This window comes from Sparus aurata, chromosome 23 (assembly GCF_900880675.1).
Source record: "Sparus aurata chromosome 23, fSpaAur1.1, whole genome shotgun sequence".
NCBI lineage: Eukaryota > Metazoa > Chordata > Actinopteri > Spariformes > Sparidae > Sparus > Sparus aurata.
Genome location: NC_044209.1, coordinates 18,191,011 through 18,210,577, shown reverse-complemented (window position 1 = coordinate 18,210,577; position 19,567 = coordinate 18,191,011). Strand labels below are relative to the sequence as shown.

The following is a 19,567-nucleotide window of genomic DNA, read 5'->3' as shown; positions in this document are numbered from 1 at the left end:
ATGATAATGAGTATATCTCTGTTGAATGACGGCCACCTCTCTGTGTAGCAAAGGCAGAGTGTTAGCTTTGTGAGAGCACAACAATGAAATCGTTAAAATGAAGTCAAAATATATGTGACACAACATAATCTACTAAAAAGGCCATCCAGTGGAGAAAACACAAGGCGGTGTCTTCAAGAGCGTCCTTGATGCTAGAAAAGGTGTGAGCTGTTGCCATTTCATGTTCATTCATTTGACACCTCTTGCTGATACATATAGTGCAAACAACACTGGTAGATAGTGTCAACGGTTGACAAGAGAGATGTCGCAGTGTGAGCACAATTTCAGTTTTATTAGTGCCACTTGTGATTTCTCCGCTATATGAGTTATGAACTAACATAATTTTCTGATGCTCTAATTATTTCCCCACTATAAAGTTGGTGCTGATGATCATATTATATGGGCTACTTCTCAGTCTCACAAAATTAGTCTCTCATCTTCCTTGTTGACCGCTTACGGGATGGAAAACTAAAACGTCAGAGACATCAGTGTTGGTTTTGACATTCAGAATAGGTTGGAGGTGATGCAAATGTGCAAAACCCTGAAAAACAGAACCAAGGCACCATTCTCCTTTTGTTTCATTTCCTTCATCTGTCTGTTTGCATCTCTTCTACCCAGGAAACAAGGACAAGTGTGTGAAAATGAACTTACCTTTAATCTTTAATGTCACAACAGAGGAGTTTTGACTTCCATGTTTGTTGGTGGCGCTGCAGAAATACTGGCCTCCATCAGCAGAGAACAACACAGGCTGGTGTCCAACATCCAGAACATGACTTTCGTTTATCTTAAACCAGGTATAATCCTCCACTGGGGGGTTTGCGTGGCTGCTGCAGATCAGGGTGATGTTGGTGCCGGCCTCCACCTCCATCGACGGACTGACGGACACTGATGTGTTCTTCGGGCCATCTGAAAGAAGACCGGAGCTGTTATCTGTCAGAGAAATCATGTGGCGAACTCAGGTTGATAGATTACTCAAATTCAACGTGGATGTTTATGACTCGTGAAGCTGTTCCTGTGTGAGTCTTTAGAGAGCAGGAGTAGTTTCCAGAGTCAGTGGAGGACATGTTGCTTAAATAAAGAACAGGTCCTTCGTTTATGGGTTCTCTGTTCTTAAACCAGGTGAAAGCAGATGAAAGGTGATCGCCGTCACAGCCGTTTATGCAGGTCAGATTCACAGAGTCGCCTTCCTTTGTCCTGTCATTCACATTGGGTTTTGTAACAGAAACATTCAAATCTAGGAGAAGAAAGTATTGCTTCAGTATCAAAGGTCAAACATTTAGGTTCAGCGAAGATTCAGAACTGTAGTTGGTTTATGAAAAAGAGAACTTACCAACAACCTCTAATGTAGAACCAACTTTACCAGTCCATTTGCCCTTTTCAGTATCAGTTATAAATCTGAAGGCATATTTCCCTGTATCGTTATGCTCTATGTCCTGTATTTTGAAAGAACAATTGTGTTGTTTGTCGCCGGTGTACTTAAATCTTGTGTCAGTTTCATTCATCTCACTCTCAAATATGAAAGGACCGTCAATAATGTTGGACCTTTCATGACCCCACATTACTTTCTTCACTTGCAGGTCTTTAGGATAGTAAAATGAACATGGAATGACAACAGATGAGCCTTTCAATGCACAGATGTGTTGCTGATGATATGTCACGTTCCATTCACTGCAAACAGCACCTGGAACAAATAAGGCACTTAAATTATTTCATCCTTTGAATGTTTACCTTAAATGAGATTAAAATGTTGTACTCACCAGACAGAAACAGCAGCATCAGTGTCAGCGACAGGTTTACAAACATGTTGAAACTCTTTCCAAGCAATCACAAAGCTCCTGTTGGATCTTAAAGCTTCTTTACTTGTTTTCAACGCAAAATAACGTGATGCGGTTTCTTCTCTCCTTCCTCAACTCAGCAAAGCTTACTTTCCACCACAGACTCAATGCACAGCCTATATTTGAATGTGGGTGTGATTGAAACGACACAACGTCCTTTTCAGAAGAAAAAGTCACACATTTGTGATGTTGCTTTACTTGTGGTCAAAGAACAGAGCAGTTAGTAGGACTATCATTGTGTGTAGCAGTGGAGGCTGGTCCACAGAGGCAGAGGAGGTTACTGATACACAGATATTTGAAAAAGGGATCTGAGTATAAAAACGTTTGGGGTTGAAATTTGCATTTGTATTTTTCTGTCTCTGCATCTATTTATAAAAATGATTTTTATCTTCGCTTTTGATAATGACTTGGTTAGGTTTGGAGAAGATGAGTGACTGTGTGTCTTCTCACTTCTTCCTCCACTCAGCAAAGCTTCCTGTGCTGTTTGTTTAATTAGACAATAGTCACCAAATGTTAGTGCACAATGTGGAGTAATGACTGTACTCAGTTGTTTAGCATTATTAATACTGTTTATGTTTTATCATGTTACATTTACTTTTGCTGTGAAAACACACGTGTCTCTATCAGGTTTATATTCCTGTATGTATATACATGCTGTAGATGTTTGGTGGACCAGGTGGTTTGTCCTATGGTTTTTCAACACACTGTTGAATTAATAAAATTTACTTTATTGTCCATGAGATCGACTTCATGTTAAGAGAAATACAAAAACATATATCCAAAATACAAAACTTAAACTTTTTCTCTTATATGAAACCTTGAGACATTTTTATCTCTAAGATTTTTAAAATGTAAGTAAATAAAAACTTAATTCAACAAAACAACACATCTGTACACCTGTGAGACATTCTGAACATGACTGCAAAACAACACGTGATATCACATCAGCGAAGCACACATGTGAAGGATCACACCTGACCAGGGTTCACCGAGACACAACATGAATACAGCTCATCTTCTCCGAGTCCCAAACAGCCACAGACTGTTGAGAATCAAGCGTTGATTTATTTACATTGAGTCTTCACATGGCTGGAGCTGACGATGGTGGAGAACGGCCGAAATAAAAGACCAAACCAAGTCGACCAAGAAAGCAGCTTAACCTGAAGACATGAGCTGTCTTGGCTCCTCACACAGCAGATCGTTATCTGGGGGGGAAGCAATAACTCCTCTTCTCCACTTTTAATATTTTAACGGCTTCTAACTCTAATAAAGTTTTTAAGACACCCACAGACGATCTTTGCGAGAACTTTGCAGACCACTTCAGAACCAAAATCAAGGACATCAGATCCTGCCTCTTATCCCATCAAGTTTTATCTGTTAACGCATCTGAACTGTTGTCCTTGCCTGAGGAAACACTGGAGAGTTTTGCCCTGGTTGATGCAAGGACACTTGGTCGAGTATTCTCCCAAGTAAACCCAACAACCTGCCCTTTAGACCCAATTCCCACATCACTCTTAAAATCATTTTATGGATTCTTTGAGGAACAGTTTTTAAACATCATGAACTGCTCTCTTCAGACGGGTGTCTTTCCCACCGCCTTTAAAATGGCAGTGGTGAAGCCCCTTCTTAAGAAGAGCAACTTAGACCCCAACGTTTTTGACAACTACCGACCTGTATCCAACTTACCGTTTTTAAGTAAAATTTTAGAAAAACTGGTTTTTAACCAAGTTAATGACTTTTTAAACAGAAATAACATCTTAGAGAAACATCAGTCTGGTTTTAGGAGAAACCACAGTACCGAGACAGCACTTTTAAAGATTTTAAATGACATCAGATGGAATTTAGATAACAAAAAGCTCACAGTGTTGGTTCTACTGGATCTAAGCGCTGCTTTTGATACAGTAGACCATCACATTTTATTAAACAGACTCAGCCATCTGGTCGGCCTCTCTGGTACTGTCCTCAACTGGTTTTGTTCCTATCTCACAGATCGATGCTTTTATGTAAGTATGGATACATGCTCCTCAGGAACCCATGCAATTGGATGTGGGGTTCCCCAAGGGTCAATTTTAGGTCCACTTCTTTTTAATCTTTTCATGCTTCCTCTTGGGGATGTCATCAGGAGACACGGCATCAGCTTCCATAGTTACGCTGATGACACACAACTGTACATTGCCGTGTCTCCTGATGAAACAGATCAAGTTGATGCCCTTCTTAACCGCATTGTAGACATCAAGTCATGGATGGCAGTGAATTTCCTACAGCTCTACCAGGACAAAACTGAGGTTTTAGTTATAGGTCCTGAAGGCCAGAGAGAGAAACTTTTTCCAAAACTACAACATTTTAAACCAACACAATCAGTAAAAAATCTGGGAGTGATTTTTGATTCTGAGCTGAATTTTATTCCACATATCAGAAATATGACAAAAATAGGTTTTTATCATCTTAAGAACATAGCCAGAGTCCGTCCGTTTCTCTCCCAGGCCAGTACGGAGGTGCTAATACATGCTTTTATTTCCTGTCGCTTAGATTATTGTAATGCCCTGCTCTCTGGTCTTCCCAAAAAGAGTACTCTAAATCTCCAATTATTACAAAACTCAGCCGCACGAGTGCTGACGAGGACCAGAGGGCGGGAGCACATTACACCAGTTTTAGAGTTACTGCATTGGCTCCCCGTGCGCTTCAAGATCGATTTTAAGGTTCTTTTACTGGTTTTTAAATGTCTTAACGGCCTTGCGCCCTCCTACTTATCTGACCTGCTTTTACCATATCAACCATCGCGGACCCTGAGGTCCTCCGGCTCTGGCCTTTTATCCCTACCAAAACCAAGAACTAAAACCCACGGTGAGGCGGCATTTAGCCACTATGGCCCCCGCTTGTGGAACAGCCTGCCGGAGAACCTCAGGTCTGCAGAGACTGTTGATATTTTTAAGGGAAGGTTAAAGACACACCTTTTTAATCAGGCTTTTAACTAATATTTTAAACTCTTATTCCATTCTTATGTGGTTCTATCGTATTTTATGTTGTTGTTCCTATCTTGTTTTTTTTTTTTGATTTTTTTTAAACTATTTCATCTTAAAATTTTTTTTTTTTAATTATTATTATTATTTATCTTCGATACTATTTTATTTTATTTATTACTATCTTATGCATTTTATCTCATGTATGAAAAGTGCTTTATGAATAAAGTTGATTGATTGATTGAACTATCACTTGTAGGAGTCAGTAGTTGGTAAACCAGTTTCCTCCTTGTCCTGACACAGTAACACGTCTAAACACCACCGTGGTCATAACAGAATGGTCCAACAGTCGGTTCCTGAAAAATAGAAAATAAATCACACTGAGCTGCCTCAGAGGCCAACAACCACTGATGGAATGTGTTAGTTCTTGTTGAGCTTTACCTGCACATTGTCCTGTAAGTTACACTTTCCTCAACATGGTGGGAGTCTGTCTGCTGCTTCCTGCAGATAAAGTCCAGACAGAAATATTCCTTCAAAGCCATGCACATAGATATTTCAAAATAGATATAAAAATAAATCGCATGTGTTTGACTTTCTCTTAGTGTGGAAGTCAACAGTGGTGTGTAGACGACTTTTACTGCGGCTCCCTCACCCTGGCTTCTCTGTTGGGATTGTTTATTGTGAAAATCAGACCATGTTGACATAGTCTGCATCCTGGATATCAAACACATGATTAATGAGTGCAGAACAACATCATGAATTTGAATGATTGCCAATATAATGATGGTGTCACCTCACTGTCCTCATCACAGTTGGTCTCCTCTGCTCTTGTCCTTTTTTTCTTGCTCCTTCCTGCAGATAAAGTCCATACAGAAATGTTCGTTTAAAGCCATATACATAGATATTTGATAAAATAGTGAATAGATATAAAAAACACATCATATTTGTTTGACTTTCTCTTAGTGTGGAAGTCAACAGTTGTGTGTAGACGACTTTTACTGTGGCTCCCTCACCCTGGCTTCTCTGTTGGGATTGTTTTTTGTGAAAATCAGGCATGTTGACATAGTCTGCATCCTGGATATCAAACACATGATTAATGAGTGCAGAACAACGTAAAGAATTTGAATGATTTCCAATATAATGATGGTGTCACCTCACTGTCCTCCTCGGAGTTGGTCTCCTCTGCTCTTGTCCTTTTTTTCTTGCTCCTTCCTGCAGATAAAGTCCATACAGAAATGTTCGTTTAAAGCCACGTACATAGATATTCGATAAAATAGTGAATAGATATAAAAAACACATCTCATGAGTTTGACTTCCTCTTAGTGTGGAAGTCAACAGTCGTGTGTAGACGACTTTTACTGTGGCTTCCTCACCCTGGCTTCTCTGTTGTGATTGTTTTTTGTGAAAATCAGGCATGTTGACATAGTCTGCATCCTGGATATAAAACACATGATTAATGAGTGCAGAACAACATAAAGAATTAAATGATAGCCAATATAATGATGGAGTCACCTCACTGTCCTCTTCACAGGTGGTCTCTTGTGCTCTTGTCCTTCTTTTCTTGAGTCTGAAACACATAAACAGACTGTGGAACATCCTTATATGATCATTGTATTGAGATATAATGATGGTTCAGTTTAAATACATCTTACCTTATGACGGCGACAGCAGTGATCACAATCAGAAGCACAGCCACAGACAGTATGATAATGAGTATATCTCTGTTGTATGACTGGCCACCTCTCTGTGTAGCAAAGGCAGAGTGTTAGCTTTGTGAGAGCACAACAATGAAATCCTGAAAATAAAGTCAAAATATATGTGACACAACATAATCTACTAATAGGCAGCCCGGTAGAGAAAACACACGGCAATGTCTTCAAGAGCGTCCTTAATGCTAGAAAAGGTGTTTGGAACTGTTTCAACAGAAATGTATCATCACTTCCTGTGAGCTGATGCACTTTTATGTTCATTTATTTGACACCTCTTCCTGATATACAAACAACACTGGTAGATAGTGTCAACAACTGTCAAGCTGTACTGAGAGTGATGTCACAGTGCGAGCACAGTTTGAGGGTTTTTTTGAGCCACTTTTGACATCTTCTTGTTGACCGCTTACTGGAAGGAAAACAAAGACACCACCAGTGTTGATTTTCCTATTCAAAAGTAGTTTAGAGATGATGCAAGTGTGAAGAACCTTGAAAAACAGAACTGAGGCAAGCATTCTTTTTCTATTTGCTTCATCTGTCTGTTTGCATCTCTTCTACCCAGGAAACAAGGACAAGTGTGTGAAAATGAACTTACCATTAATCTTAAATGTCACAACAGAGGAGTTTTGACTTCCATGTTTGTTGGTGGCGCTGCAGAAATACTGGCCTCCATCAGCAGAGAACAACACAGGCTGGTGTCCAACATCAACATGACTTTCGTTTATCTTAAACCAGGTATAATTCTCCACTGGGGGGTTTGCGTGGCTGCTGCAGATCAGGGTGATGTTGGTGCCGGCCTCCACCTCCATCGACGGTCTGACGGACACTGATGTGTTCTTCGGGCCATCTGAAAGAAGACCAGAGCTGTTGTCTATCAGAGAAATCATGTGGCGAACTCAGGTTGATAGATTACTCACATTCAACGTGGATGTTTATGACTCGTGAAGCTGTTCCTGTGTGAGTCTTTAGAGAGCAGGAGTAGTTTCCAGAGTCAGTGGAGGACATGTTGCTTAAATAAAGAACAGGTCCTTCGTTTATGTGTTCTCCGTTCTTAAACCAGGTGAAAGCAGATGAAAGGTGATCGCTGTCACAGCCGTTTATGCAGGTCAGATTCACAGAGTCGCCTTCCTTTGTCCTGTCATTCACGTTGGGTTTTGTAACAGAAACATTCAAATCTAGAAGAAGAAAGTACTGCTTTAGTATCAAAGGTCAAACATTTAGGTTCAGCGAAGATTCAGAACTATAGTTGGTTTATGAAAAAGAGAACTTACCAACAACCTCTAATGTAGAACCAACTTTACCAGTCCATTTGCGCTTTTCAGGATCAGTTATAAATCTGAAGATATATTTTCCTGTATCGTTATTCTCTACGTCGTGTATTTTGAAAGAACAGTTATGTTGTTTGTTGCCGATGTACTCAAATCTCGTGTCAGTTTCATTCTTATCACTCTCAAATATGAAAGGACCATTAATAACATGAGCCCTCTTATCACCCCACATGACTCTCATCACTCGCAGGTTTTTAGGATAGTAAAATGAACATGGAATGACAACAGACGAGCCTTTCAATGCACAGATGTTCTGCTGATGATATGTCACGTTCCATTCACTGCAAACAGCACCTGGAACAAATAAGGCACTAAAATTATGTCATCCTTTGAACGTTCCCTTGAATGAGATTTAAATGTTGTACTCACCAGACAGAAACAGCAGCATCAGCTTCAGCGACAGGTTTACGCACATGTTGAAACTCTTTACAAGCAATCACAAAGCTCCTGTTGGATCTTAAAGCTTCTTTACTTGTTTTCAACTCAAAATAAAGTGATGGGGTTTCTTCTCTCTCCTTCCTCTACTCAGCAAAGCTTACTGTCCACCACAGACTCAATGCACAGTCTATATTTGAATGTGGGTGTGATTGATACGACACCACGTCCTTTTCAGAAGAAAATGTCACATGTTTGTGATGTTGCTTTACTTGTGGTCAAAGAACAGAGCAGTTAGTAGGACTATCACTGTGTGTAGCAGTGGAGGCTGGTCCACAGAGGCAGAGGAGGTTACTGATACACAGATATTTGAAAAAGAGATCAAAGTATAAATATGTTTGCGGTTAAAGTTTGCATTTGCATTTTTACATCTCTGCATCATTTATGAAATGATTTTTTTCTTCGCTTTTCACAATGACTTGGTTAGGTTTGGAGAAGATGAGTGACTGTGTGTCTTCTCACTTCTTCCTCCACTCAGCAAAGCTTCCTGTGCTGTTTGTTTAATTAGACAATAGTCACCAAATGTTAGTGCATGATGTGGAGTAATGACTGTACTCAGTTGTTTAGCATTATTAATCCTGTTTATGTTTTATTATGTCATATTTACTTTTGTTGTGAAAACTTTCACACGTAACTCTATTAGTTGTATATTCCTGTATGTATACATGCTGTAGTTGTTTGGTGGACCAGTTGAGTTTGTCCTCTGGTATTTCAACACACTGTTGAATTAGTAACAAAGAAAAAACACTGAACAGCTGTTCGCAAATTTGCTTTATTGTCCATGAGATTGGCTTCATGTTAAGAGAAATACAAAAACATATATCCAAAATACAAAACTTAACCTTTTTCTCTTTTATGAAACCTTGAGACATGTTAATCTCTGAGATTTTTAAAATGTAAGGAAATAAAAACTTTATTCAACAAAACATCACATCTGTACACCCGTGAGACATTCTGAACATTACTGCGAAATAACACGTGATATCACATCAGTGAGGCACACATATAAAGGATCACACCTGACCAGGGTTCACCGACACGCAACATGAATACAGCTCATCTTCTCCGAGTCCCAAACAGCCACAGACTGTTGAGAATCAAGTGTTGATTTATTTACATTGAGTCTTCACATGGCTGGAGCTGACGATGGTGAAGCACGGCCGAAATAAAAGACCAAACCAAGACATAGACATAGACATAGAGCATAACCAGCGTAACCGGAAGACATGAGCCGTCTTGGCTCCTCATTAGGGATGTATATCGTTAGGATTTTATCGATACCGATACTGATACCGATACTCCTTAACGGTACCGATACTTATCGATACTTTTATCGATACTACAACATGTAATTTCGTGTAAAAAATAAGAGACTTTCCAAAATGTTAAAAGATTCAACCTTATTTAGGTAATAATAAAGCTTCAACAGAACAGAAGCTATGCAATTACAAATACTCCGGAACAGACAACCTGGACTTTCATATGTGGCAGATGCCGGAGCACGACGCAGCAATTCAGCTGAATTTAGCACCAAGTAACTGCTAATCCTTCGGTCTTGTTGTTGTTGTTATAACACAGACCTGTAACTGTGGATGCGAATGATTATGTGATTATCGCAGAAACTCCTCCGCCTCGCAACGCCAGCTGTCTACCGTACTGCGCTATGACAGACTCAAAACGCAACTGGTGGAGGTTACCGGACGGCGGGCAGCGAAGCAAAACCGAGTCGGAGCCGTAATGCAGCGGACAGCATCCAGTGGAAATACGGTGTAAGAAACATCACCAAACTTGGAGCACGCGCATTGTATGAAGCTAAAGGAGTGCTGCGTGTTTGATTGCTATAACAAAGCGAGTAAAGTTAGCAGCCCGGCTAACGCTAAAGACTTCAGCACTGTGGCAGCGGCACCCGGTTTTGTTTCTGCGACATCAAGTCACGGTAAGTTTGTTGTTTAGTTTGAAGTCATTACTACGGAAGCCAAGAACAGCCATGGATTTTTCTTCTTTTTTAAGCACTGTATTATGTTGTTGTCTCGATATAACAAAGATTGTTTTCTCATGATAACGAATTAATAAATAATGTGTTTGTCTTGTTTTCAACCAACAAGAGCTGCCACGAACGGCTTCCGTAGCCACTGGCTGTAGCTGTAGCCTCCCGGTAAGTTACACTTAACGTTAGTTTGTTTACTTGACTGGGTTTGTTTAGGGGCTACCAGTTAGCAGATGAGAGGCTAACAAACTCCTATCTATCTGGCTGCTTCAGCTAAGGTACAAAAAATGTAGGCTAACGTTAACTGAGCAATGTAATGTGAAACGTACTTAAACGTTTATTAATTCATTTAATAGTACGGAAGCCGTTCGTGGCAGCTCATTATTAATTGATTTGTTATCATGAGCAAACAATCTCTGTTATATGGAAATAACAAAATAAATTAATTTCTTATCATGAGAAAACAACATTTGTCATATCGAGATAACGACATAATAGGTCGTTATCACAAGATAACAGTGCATAAAAAGAAGAAAAATCCATGGCAGTTCTCGGCTTCCGTACATTACAGTTGGGTAGACGTTCAAAAACCATCTATGACGAAAACCGACAACAAATCATCAAAAAAAAAAAAAGTACCGATAACAGTACCGTTTGTCCAGAATCTTAACGGTACCCTGGTACCGACCCAATTAGGAGCTGGTACCAAAAAGTACCGGTCCTTGTTATACATCCCTATTCCTCATACAGCGGAACTTTATCTGGAGGGGAAACAATAACTATCACTTGTAGGAGTCAGTAGTTGGTAAACCAGTCTCCTCCTTGTCCTGACACATTAACACGTCTAAACACCACTGTGGTCATAACAGAACGGTCCAACAGTCGGTTCCTGAAAAAATAAAAATAAATCATACTGAGCTGCCTCAGAGGCAAACAACCGCTGATGGAATGTGTAAGTTCTTGTTGAGCTTTACCTGCACATTGTCCTGTAAGTTACACTTTCTTCAACATGGTGGGAGTCTGTCTGCTCCTTCCTGCAGATAAAGTCCAGACAGAAATATTCCTTTAAAGTCATGCACATAGATATTTCAAAATAGGTATAAAAATATATTGCATGTGTTTGACTTTCTCTTAGTGTGGAAGTCAACAGTGGTGTGTAGACGACTTTTACTGCGGCACCCTCACCCTGGCTTCTCTGTTGGGATTGTTTTTTGGGAAAGTCAGGCATGTTGACATAGTCTGCATCCTGGATATCAAACACATGATTAATGAGTGCAGAACAACGTAAAGAATTTGAATGATTGTCAATATAATGATGGTGTCACCTCACTGTCCTCATCACAGTTGGTCTCCTCTGCTCTTGTCCTTTTTTTCTTGCTCCTTCCTGCAGATAAAGTCCATACAGAAATGTTCGTTTAAAGCCATGTACATAGATATTTGATAAAATAGTGAATAGATGTAAAAAACACATCTTATGTGTTTGAATTTCTCTTAGTGTGGAAGTCAACAGTTGTGTGTAGACGACTTTTACTGTGGCTCCCTCACCCTGGCTTCTCTGTTGGGATTGTTTTTTGTGAAAATCAGCCATGTTGACATAGTCTGCATCCTGGATATAAAACACATGATTAATGAGAGCAGAACAACATAAAGAATTTGAATGATTGCCAATATAATGATGGTGTCACCTCACTGTCCTCCTCGGAGTTGGTCTCATGTGCTCTAGTCCTTTTTGTCTTGTTCCGTCCTGCAGTTAAAGTCCATACAGAAATGTTCGTTTAAAGCCATGTACATAGATATTTCAAAACAGTAAATAGGTATAAAAACACATCTCATGGGTTTGACTTTCTCTTAGTGTGGAAGTCAACAGTCATGTGTAGACGACTTTTACTGTGGCTTCCTCACCCTGGCTTCTTTGTTGGGATTGCTTTTTGTGAAAATCAGGCATGTTGACATAGTCTGCATCCTGGATATAAAACACATGATTAATGAGTGCAGAACAATGTAAAGAATTAAATGACTGTCAATATAATGATGGTGTCACCTCACTGTCCTCCTCACAGTTGGTCTCTTCTGCTCTTGTCCTTCTTTTCTTGAGTCTGAAACACATAAACAAACTGGAACATCCTTATATGATCATTGTATTGAGATATAATGATGGTTCAGTTTAAATACATCTTACCTTATGACGGCGACAGCAGTGATCACAATCAGAAGCACAGCCACAGACAGTATGATAATGAGTATATCTCTGTTGAATGACGGCCACCTCTCTGTGTAGCAAAGGCAGAGTGTTAGCTTTGTGAGAGCGCAACAATGAAATCCTGAAAATAAAGTCAAAATATATGTGACACAACATAATCTACTAAAAGGCAGCCCGGTAGAGAAAACACACGGCAGTGTCTTCAAGAGCGTCCTTAATGCTAGAAAAGGTGTTTGGAAATGTATCACTAGTTGCTGTGAGCTGATGCCCTTTTATGTTCATTTATTTGACACCTCTTCCTGATATACAAACAACACTGGTAGATAGTGTCAACAACTGTCAAGCTGTACTGAGAGTGATGTCACAGTGCGAGCACAGTTTGAGGGGTTTTTTAGCCACTTTTGACATCTTCTTGTTGACCGCTTACTGGAAGGAAAACAAAGACACCACCAGTGTTGATTTTCCTTTTCAAAAGAAGTTTAGAGGTGATGCAAGTGTGAAAAACCTTGAAAAACAGAACTGAGGCAAGCATTCTTTTTCTATTTGCTTCATCTGTCTGTTTGCATCTCTTTTACCCAGGAAACAAGGACAAGTGTGTGAAAATGAACTTACTTTTAATCTTTACAGTCACAACAGAGGAGTTTTGACTTCCATGTTTGTTGGTGGCGCTGCAGAAATACTGGCCTCCATCAGCAGAGAACAACACAGGCTGGTGTTCAACATCCAGACTTTCGTCTATCTTATACCAGGTATAATCCTCCACTGGGGGGTTTGCGTGGCTGCTGCAGATCAGGGTGATGTTGGTGCCGGCCTCCACCTCCATCGACGGTCTTACGGACACTGATGTGTTCTTTGGGCCATCTGAAAGAAGACCAGAGCTGTTATCTGTCATAGAAATCATGTGGCGAACTCAGGTTGATAGATTACTCACATTCAACGTGGATGTTTATGACTCGTGAAGCTGTTCCTGTGTGAGTCTTTAGAGAGCAGGAGTAGTTTCCAGAGTCAGTGGAGGACATGTTGCTTAAATAAAGAACAGGTCCTTCGTTTATGTGTTCTCCGTTATTAAACCAGGTGAAGGCAGATGAAAGGTGATCGCCGTCACAGCCGTTTATGCAGGTCAGATTCACAGAGTCGCCTTCCTTTGTTGCTCTGTTCTCATTAGGTTTTGTCACCAACACATTCAGATCTAGAAGAACAAAGTACTGCTTTAGAGTCACACTTTACACATCGAAGTGTAGTGAAGATTCACAGCTAGAGTTGGTTTATGCAAAAGAAAACTTACCGACAACCTTTAATGTTGAGCCAGTTGCACCAGTATATTTGTTTTCAACATAAGTTATGAATCTGAAGGCATATTTTCCTGCATCGTTGTTCTCTACATCGTGTATTTTGAAAGAACAAGCGTGTTGTTTATCGCCAATGTACTGAAATCCTTGATGCAGTTTCATTCTTATCACTGTCAAATATGAAAGGACCGTCAAAAATGTTGGACCTTTCATGACCCCACATGACTCTCATTACTTGCAGGTCTTTAGGATAGTAAAATGAACATGGAATGACAACAGACGAGCCTTTCACTGCACAGATGTGTTGCTGATGATATGTCACGTTCCGTTCGCTGCAAACAGCACCTGGAACAAATAAGGCACTTAAATTATTTCATCCTTTGAATGTTTACCTTAAATGAGATTTAAATGTTGTACTCACCAGACAGAAGCAGCAGCATCAGTGTCAGCGACAGGTTTACACACATGTTGAAACTCTTTCCAAGCAATCACAAAGCTCCTGTTGGGTCTTAAAGCTTCTTTACTTGTTTTCAACGCAAAATAACGTGATGCGGTTTCTTCTCTCCTTCCTCTACTCAGCAAAGCTTACTGTCCACCACAGACTCAATGCACAGTCTATATTTGAATGTGGGTGTGACTGAAACGACACTACGTCCTTCTCAGAAGAAAAAGTCACACATTTGTGATGTTGCTTTACTTGTGGTCAAAGAACAGAGCAGTTAGTAGGACTATCACTGTGTGTAGCAGTGGAGGCTGGTCCACAGAGGCAGAGGAGGTTACTGATACATAGATATTTGAAAAATGGATCAATGTATAAAAAATTTTGCGGTTCAAATTTGCATTTGTATTTTTACATCTCTGCATCATTTATAAAAACGATTTTTTTCTTCGCTTTTGATAATGACTTGGTTAGGTTTGGAGAAGATGAGTGACTGTGTGTCTTCTCACTTCTTCCTCCACTCAGCAAAGCTTCCTGTGCTGTTTGTTTAATTAGACAATAGTCACCAAATGTTAGTGCATGATGTGGAGTAATGACTGTACTCAGTTGTTTAGCATTATTAATCCTGTTTATGTTTTATTATGTTATATTTACTTTTGCTGTGAAGACTTTCACACGTGACTCTATCAGGTGTATATTCCTGTATCTATATACACACTGTAGGTGTTTGGTGGACCAGGTGAGTTTGTCATCTGGTATTTCAACACACTCTTGAATTAATAAAAGAAAAAAAAAAAGAAAAAAAAACGCTGAACAGCTTCCAGCAAATTGGTTTTATTGTCCATGAGTTCCGCTTCATGTTGAAAGAAATATAAAAACATATATCCGAAATACAAAACTTAACCTTTTTCTCTTTCATGAAACCTTGAGACATGTTTATCTCTGAGATTTTTAAAATGTAAGTAGATAAAAACTTAATTCAACAAAAACAACACATCTGTACACCTGTGAGACATTCTGAACATTACTGCAAAACAACACGTGATATCACATCAGTGAGGCACACATATGAAGGATCACACCTGACCAGGGTTCACCGAGACACAACATGAATACAGCTCATCTTCTCAGAGTCTCAAACAGCCACAGACTGTTGAGAATCAAGCGCTGATTTATTTACATTGAGTCTTCACATGGCTGGAGCTGACGATGGTGGAGAACTGTCAAAATAAATGACCAAACCAAGTCGACCAAGAAACCAGCGTAATCTGAAGACATGAGCTGTCTTTGCTCCTCACACAGCGGGTCTTTATCTGGGGGGGAAACAATAACTATCACTTGTAGGAGTCAGTAGTTGGTAAACCAGTCTCCTCCTTGTCCTGACACATTAACACATCTAAACACCACTGTGGTCATAACATAACGGTCCAACAGTCGGTTCCTGAAAAAATAAAAATAAATCACAGTGAGCTGCCTCAGAGGCAAACAACCACTGATGGAATGTGTTAGTTCTTGTTGAGCTATACCTGCACATTCGTCCTGTAAGTTACACTTTCCTCATCATGGTGGGAGTCTGTCTGCTCCTTCCTGCAGATAAAGTCCAGACAGAAATATTCCTTTAAAGTCATGCACATAGATATTTAAAAAAATAGTGAATAGGTATAAAAAATATGTCTCACATGTTTGATCGTCTCTTAGCGTTAAACTCAACAGTTGTGTAGACTACTGTTACTGTGGCTCCCTCACCCTGGCATTTCTGTTGGGATTGGTTATTGTCAAAAACAGACAAGTTGACATAGACTGCATCCTGGATATAAAACACATGATTAATGAGTGCAGAACAACGTAAAGAATTTGAATGATTGTCAATATAATGATGGTGTCACCTCACTGTCTTTCCTCACAGTTGGTCTCTTGTGCTCTTGTCCTTCTTTTCTTGAATCTTAAACACATAAACAGACTGTGGAACATCCTTATGTGATCGTTGTATTGAGATATAATGATTGTTCAGTTTAAATACATCTTACTTTATAACAGCGACAGCAGTGATCACAATCAGAAGCACAGCCACAGACAGTATGATAATGAGTACATCTCTGTTGAATGACAGCCACCTCTCTGTGTAGCAAAGGCAGAGTGTTAGCTTTGTGAGAGTGCAACAATGAAATCCTGAAAATAAAGTCAAAATATGTGACACAACATAATCTACTAAAAAGAGAAACACATTGCAGTTCCTTCAAGAGCATCCTCATGCTAGAAAGGTGGTTTGGAACTGTTTCACCACAAATGTATCTTCATTTCCTGCAAGCCGATGCCCTTTTTAAAATGTATTTGACACCTCTTCCTGATATACAGTATGCAAACAAACACTAACAGATAGTGTCAACAACTGTCAAGCTATGCTAAGAGCGATGTCGCAATGCGAGCACAGTTTGAGATTTTGATTTCTACACTATAAATATAAAGTTATTTTTCATGAACTACCATAATTTTCTGATGCTCTAATTTCTCCCCACTATAAAGTTGGTGTTGTGGATTATACTAAATGTGCTACTTCTCAGTCTCGGAAAATAAGTGGTTAAGCAGGACAAGTAGTGTATGAAAATTAGTTTACCTTTAATCTTTACGGTCACAACAGATGAGTCTTGCCTTCCATGTTTGTTGGTGGCGCTGCAGAAATACTGGCCTCCATCAGCAGGGAACAACACAGGCTGGTGTCCAACATGCAGAACATAATTTTTATTTATCTTATACCAGGTATAATCCTCCACTGGGGGGTTTGCGTGGCTGCTGCAGATCAGGGTGATGCTGGTGCTGGCCTCCACCTCCATCGACGGTCTGACGGACACTGATGTGTTCTTCGGGCCATCTGAAAGAAGACCGGAGCTGTTATCTGTCATAGAAATCATGTGGCGAACTCAGGTTGATAGATTACTCACATTCAACGTGGATGTTTATGACTCGTGAAGCTGTTCCTGTGTGAGTCTTTAGAGAGCAGGAGTAGTTTCCAGAGTCAGTGGAGGACATGTTGCTTAAATAAAGAACAGGTCCTTCGTTTATGGGTTCTCCGTTATTAAACCAGGTGAAAGCAGATGAAAGGTGATCGCCGTCACAGCTGTTTATGCAGGTTAGAATCACAGAGTCGCCTTCCTTTGTCGCTCTGTTCTCATGAGGTCTCGTCATCAAATCATTCAAATCTAGAAGAACAAAGTAGTGCTTTAGAGTCAAACTTCACACATCGAAGTGTAGTGAAGATTCACAGCTAGAGTTAGTTTATGCAGTCAAAACTTCAAACTTCAAACTTCACATATTAAGGTTCAGAGAAGATTCAGAACTATAGTTGGTTTATGGAAAAGAGAACTTACCAACAACCTTTAATGTCGAGCCAACTTTACCAGTATATTTCCCCATTTTACTATCAGTCATAAATCTGAAGGCATATTTTCCTGTATCGTTATGCTCTATGTCGTGTATTTTGAAAGAACAATTGTGTTGTTTGTCACCGATGTACTCAAATCTTGTGTCAGTTTCATTCATCTCACTCTCAAATATGAAAGGACCGTCAATAATGTTGGACCTTTCATGACCCCACATTACTTTCTTCACTTGCTGGTCTTTAGGATAGTAAAATGAACATGAAATGACAACAGACGAGCCTTTCACTGCACAGATGTGCTGCTGATGATATTCCACATTCCATTCACTGCAAACAGCACCTGAAACAAATAAGGCACTTTAATTATTTCATCCTTGGCATGTTTACCTTAAATGAGATTTAAATGTTGTACTCACCAGACAGAAACAGCAGCATCAGCATCAGCGACAGGTTTACACACATGTTGAAACTCTTTCCACAAAGCTCCTGTTGGATCTTAAAGCTTCTTTAATTGTGTTCAACCCCAAATGAAGTGATGGGCTTGCTTCTTTCTTCTTCCTCTACTCATCAAAGCTTACTTTCCTCTCCACCACAGACTCAATGCACCGCGTACATTTGCAAGGGGGTGTGGCTGATACGACCCCAGGCCCTGTAAAGACGAAATTTCCCACGCTTGTGATTTTGCTTTTTTGTGATCAAATAACAGCGCAGTTATTAGGACTTTCACTATGTGGAGCAGTGGAGGCTGGTCCACAGAGGAACGTTAATCCTCTGTGTTTAAAAGGCATGAGATCAAAGTATAAAACATTTTTGGTGTTGAAATGTGAACTATTTGATCATTTAAAAAAAAAAATATTTTCATCTTCGCTTCTAAAAATGACTTGGTTAGGTTTGGCAAAAGATGAGCGACTGTGTGGTTTCACACTTCTGCCTCTACTCAGTAAAGCTTCCTGCCCTGTCCACCACAGAATGTGAGTGCGGTAGAAATGACACCAGGCCCTGTACAGAGGAAAAGTATGGAGGACTAAAAGTGCCACAATTAAATAAATAAATACACCATTAAATCATTAATTAAATGTGTTGTTAATTAATTAAAATTGGAATTAAATGTGTCATTAATTCATTAAAATATCAATTCATTTGATGTAAAAAAAAAAACATAATTATTTCACTATTTAATTAATTATTTCATGGTCCTGTGTTGCAGTGCTTCATGACTTTATTTTATCTGTCAAATTCACTCATCAAAGTCGATGGGCGGTTCCTAATACCTGATTGGTTACCCTGCACATCAAGTCAAGGCAAATTGATTCCAGATAATGGATATAGCAATCAAACAAAACTTTATTGGCAATGCTGTGGAAGGCTCGGTCCCCTGCTAGCCCCACTGTTGATACAGAGTGCGAGGTGCAGGATGTAGCATCCCTGGCTGAATGATGGTCAGACTCTCTAACTGATGTACCTTGTACACTCTCGAACACACCTTCGAACACCTCATCTCCGTTCCTCTGTACCGACAGGATAGCTGAGCTAATGCTAATTAGCGTTCCCGCTAGCTCAAACATGCTATATCAAACTGTACAAATCTGTAAAAGTTACAATCTGAATTAAACATTAAACATGTCATGAAGCGATATGACAACAAACCCTGTGCCCCTTATCAGCCAGGTACTAAGTATATCATTTCATCACATTCAGCAAAGACCATGCAGACACACTTCCAACACACAGACACACACGATTCACAAGAACACGGATGTTTTCAGGTCACAGCGAGACGCTTTCAAAATAAAAGTCCCGCATTTAGCGTCTAATAATTAATGAAATAATGACCTGGCTTCAAAGAATATCAGTAAACGAAATGAAAACAAGATGTTCTTATAAATAATCATCACATTAAAGGTAATTTACAAACGACAAAATGTCAAAAACTTGATCTCACTAGAAAGTTCAAGGGGATGTTCTTCTTTCGG

The 19,567-nt window shown here is 39.7% G+C and overlaps 1 protein-coding gene across 1 annotated transcript in view; it reads right to left on the bottom strand.

The window, feature by feature from the left end:
* LOC115574860 (microfibrillar-associated protein 1-like) overlaps positions 1-17,274 on the bottom strand; it is a 37,079-nt gene extending 19,805 nt beyond the window's left edge. The window contains exons 1-12 of the mRNA XM_030406484.1: positions 17,158-17,274; positions 13,103-13,351; positions 12,470-12,560; positions 12,332-12,386; positions 12,193-12,253; positions 11,976-12,034; positions 11,836-11,896; positions 11,616-11,674; positions 6,208-6,268; positions 5,988-6,046; positions 5,848-5,908; positions 5,668-5,686 (exon numbers count right to left, since the gene is read on the bottom strand). Of these exons, the coding sequence (XP_030262344.1) occupies positions 5,668-5,686; positions 5,848-5,908; positions 5,988-6,046; positions 6,208-6,268; positions 11,616-11,674; positions 11,836-11,896; positions 11,976-12,034; positions 12,193-12,253; positions 12,332-12,386; positions 12,470-12,560; positions 13,103-13,351; positions 17,158-17,245 (923 nt within the window). The 5' untranslated portion in view covers positions 17,246-17,274. The remainder of the gene's footprint in view (positions 1-5,667; positions 5,687-5,847; positions 5,909-5,987; positions 6,047-6,207; positions 6,269-11,615; positions 11,675-11,835; positions 11,897-11,975; positions 12,035-12,192; positions 12,254-12,331; positions 12,387-12,469; positions 12,561-13,102; positions 13,352-17,157) is intronic.
* Positions 17,275-19,567: the final 2,293 nt, after the last annotated feature.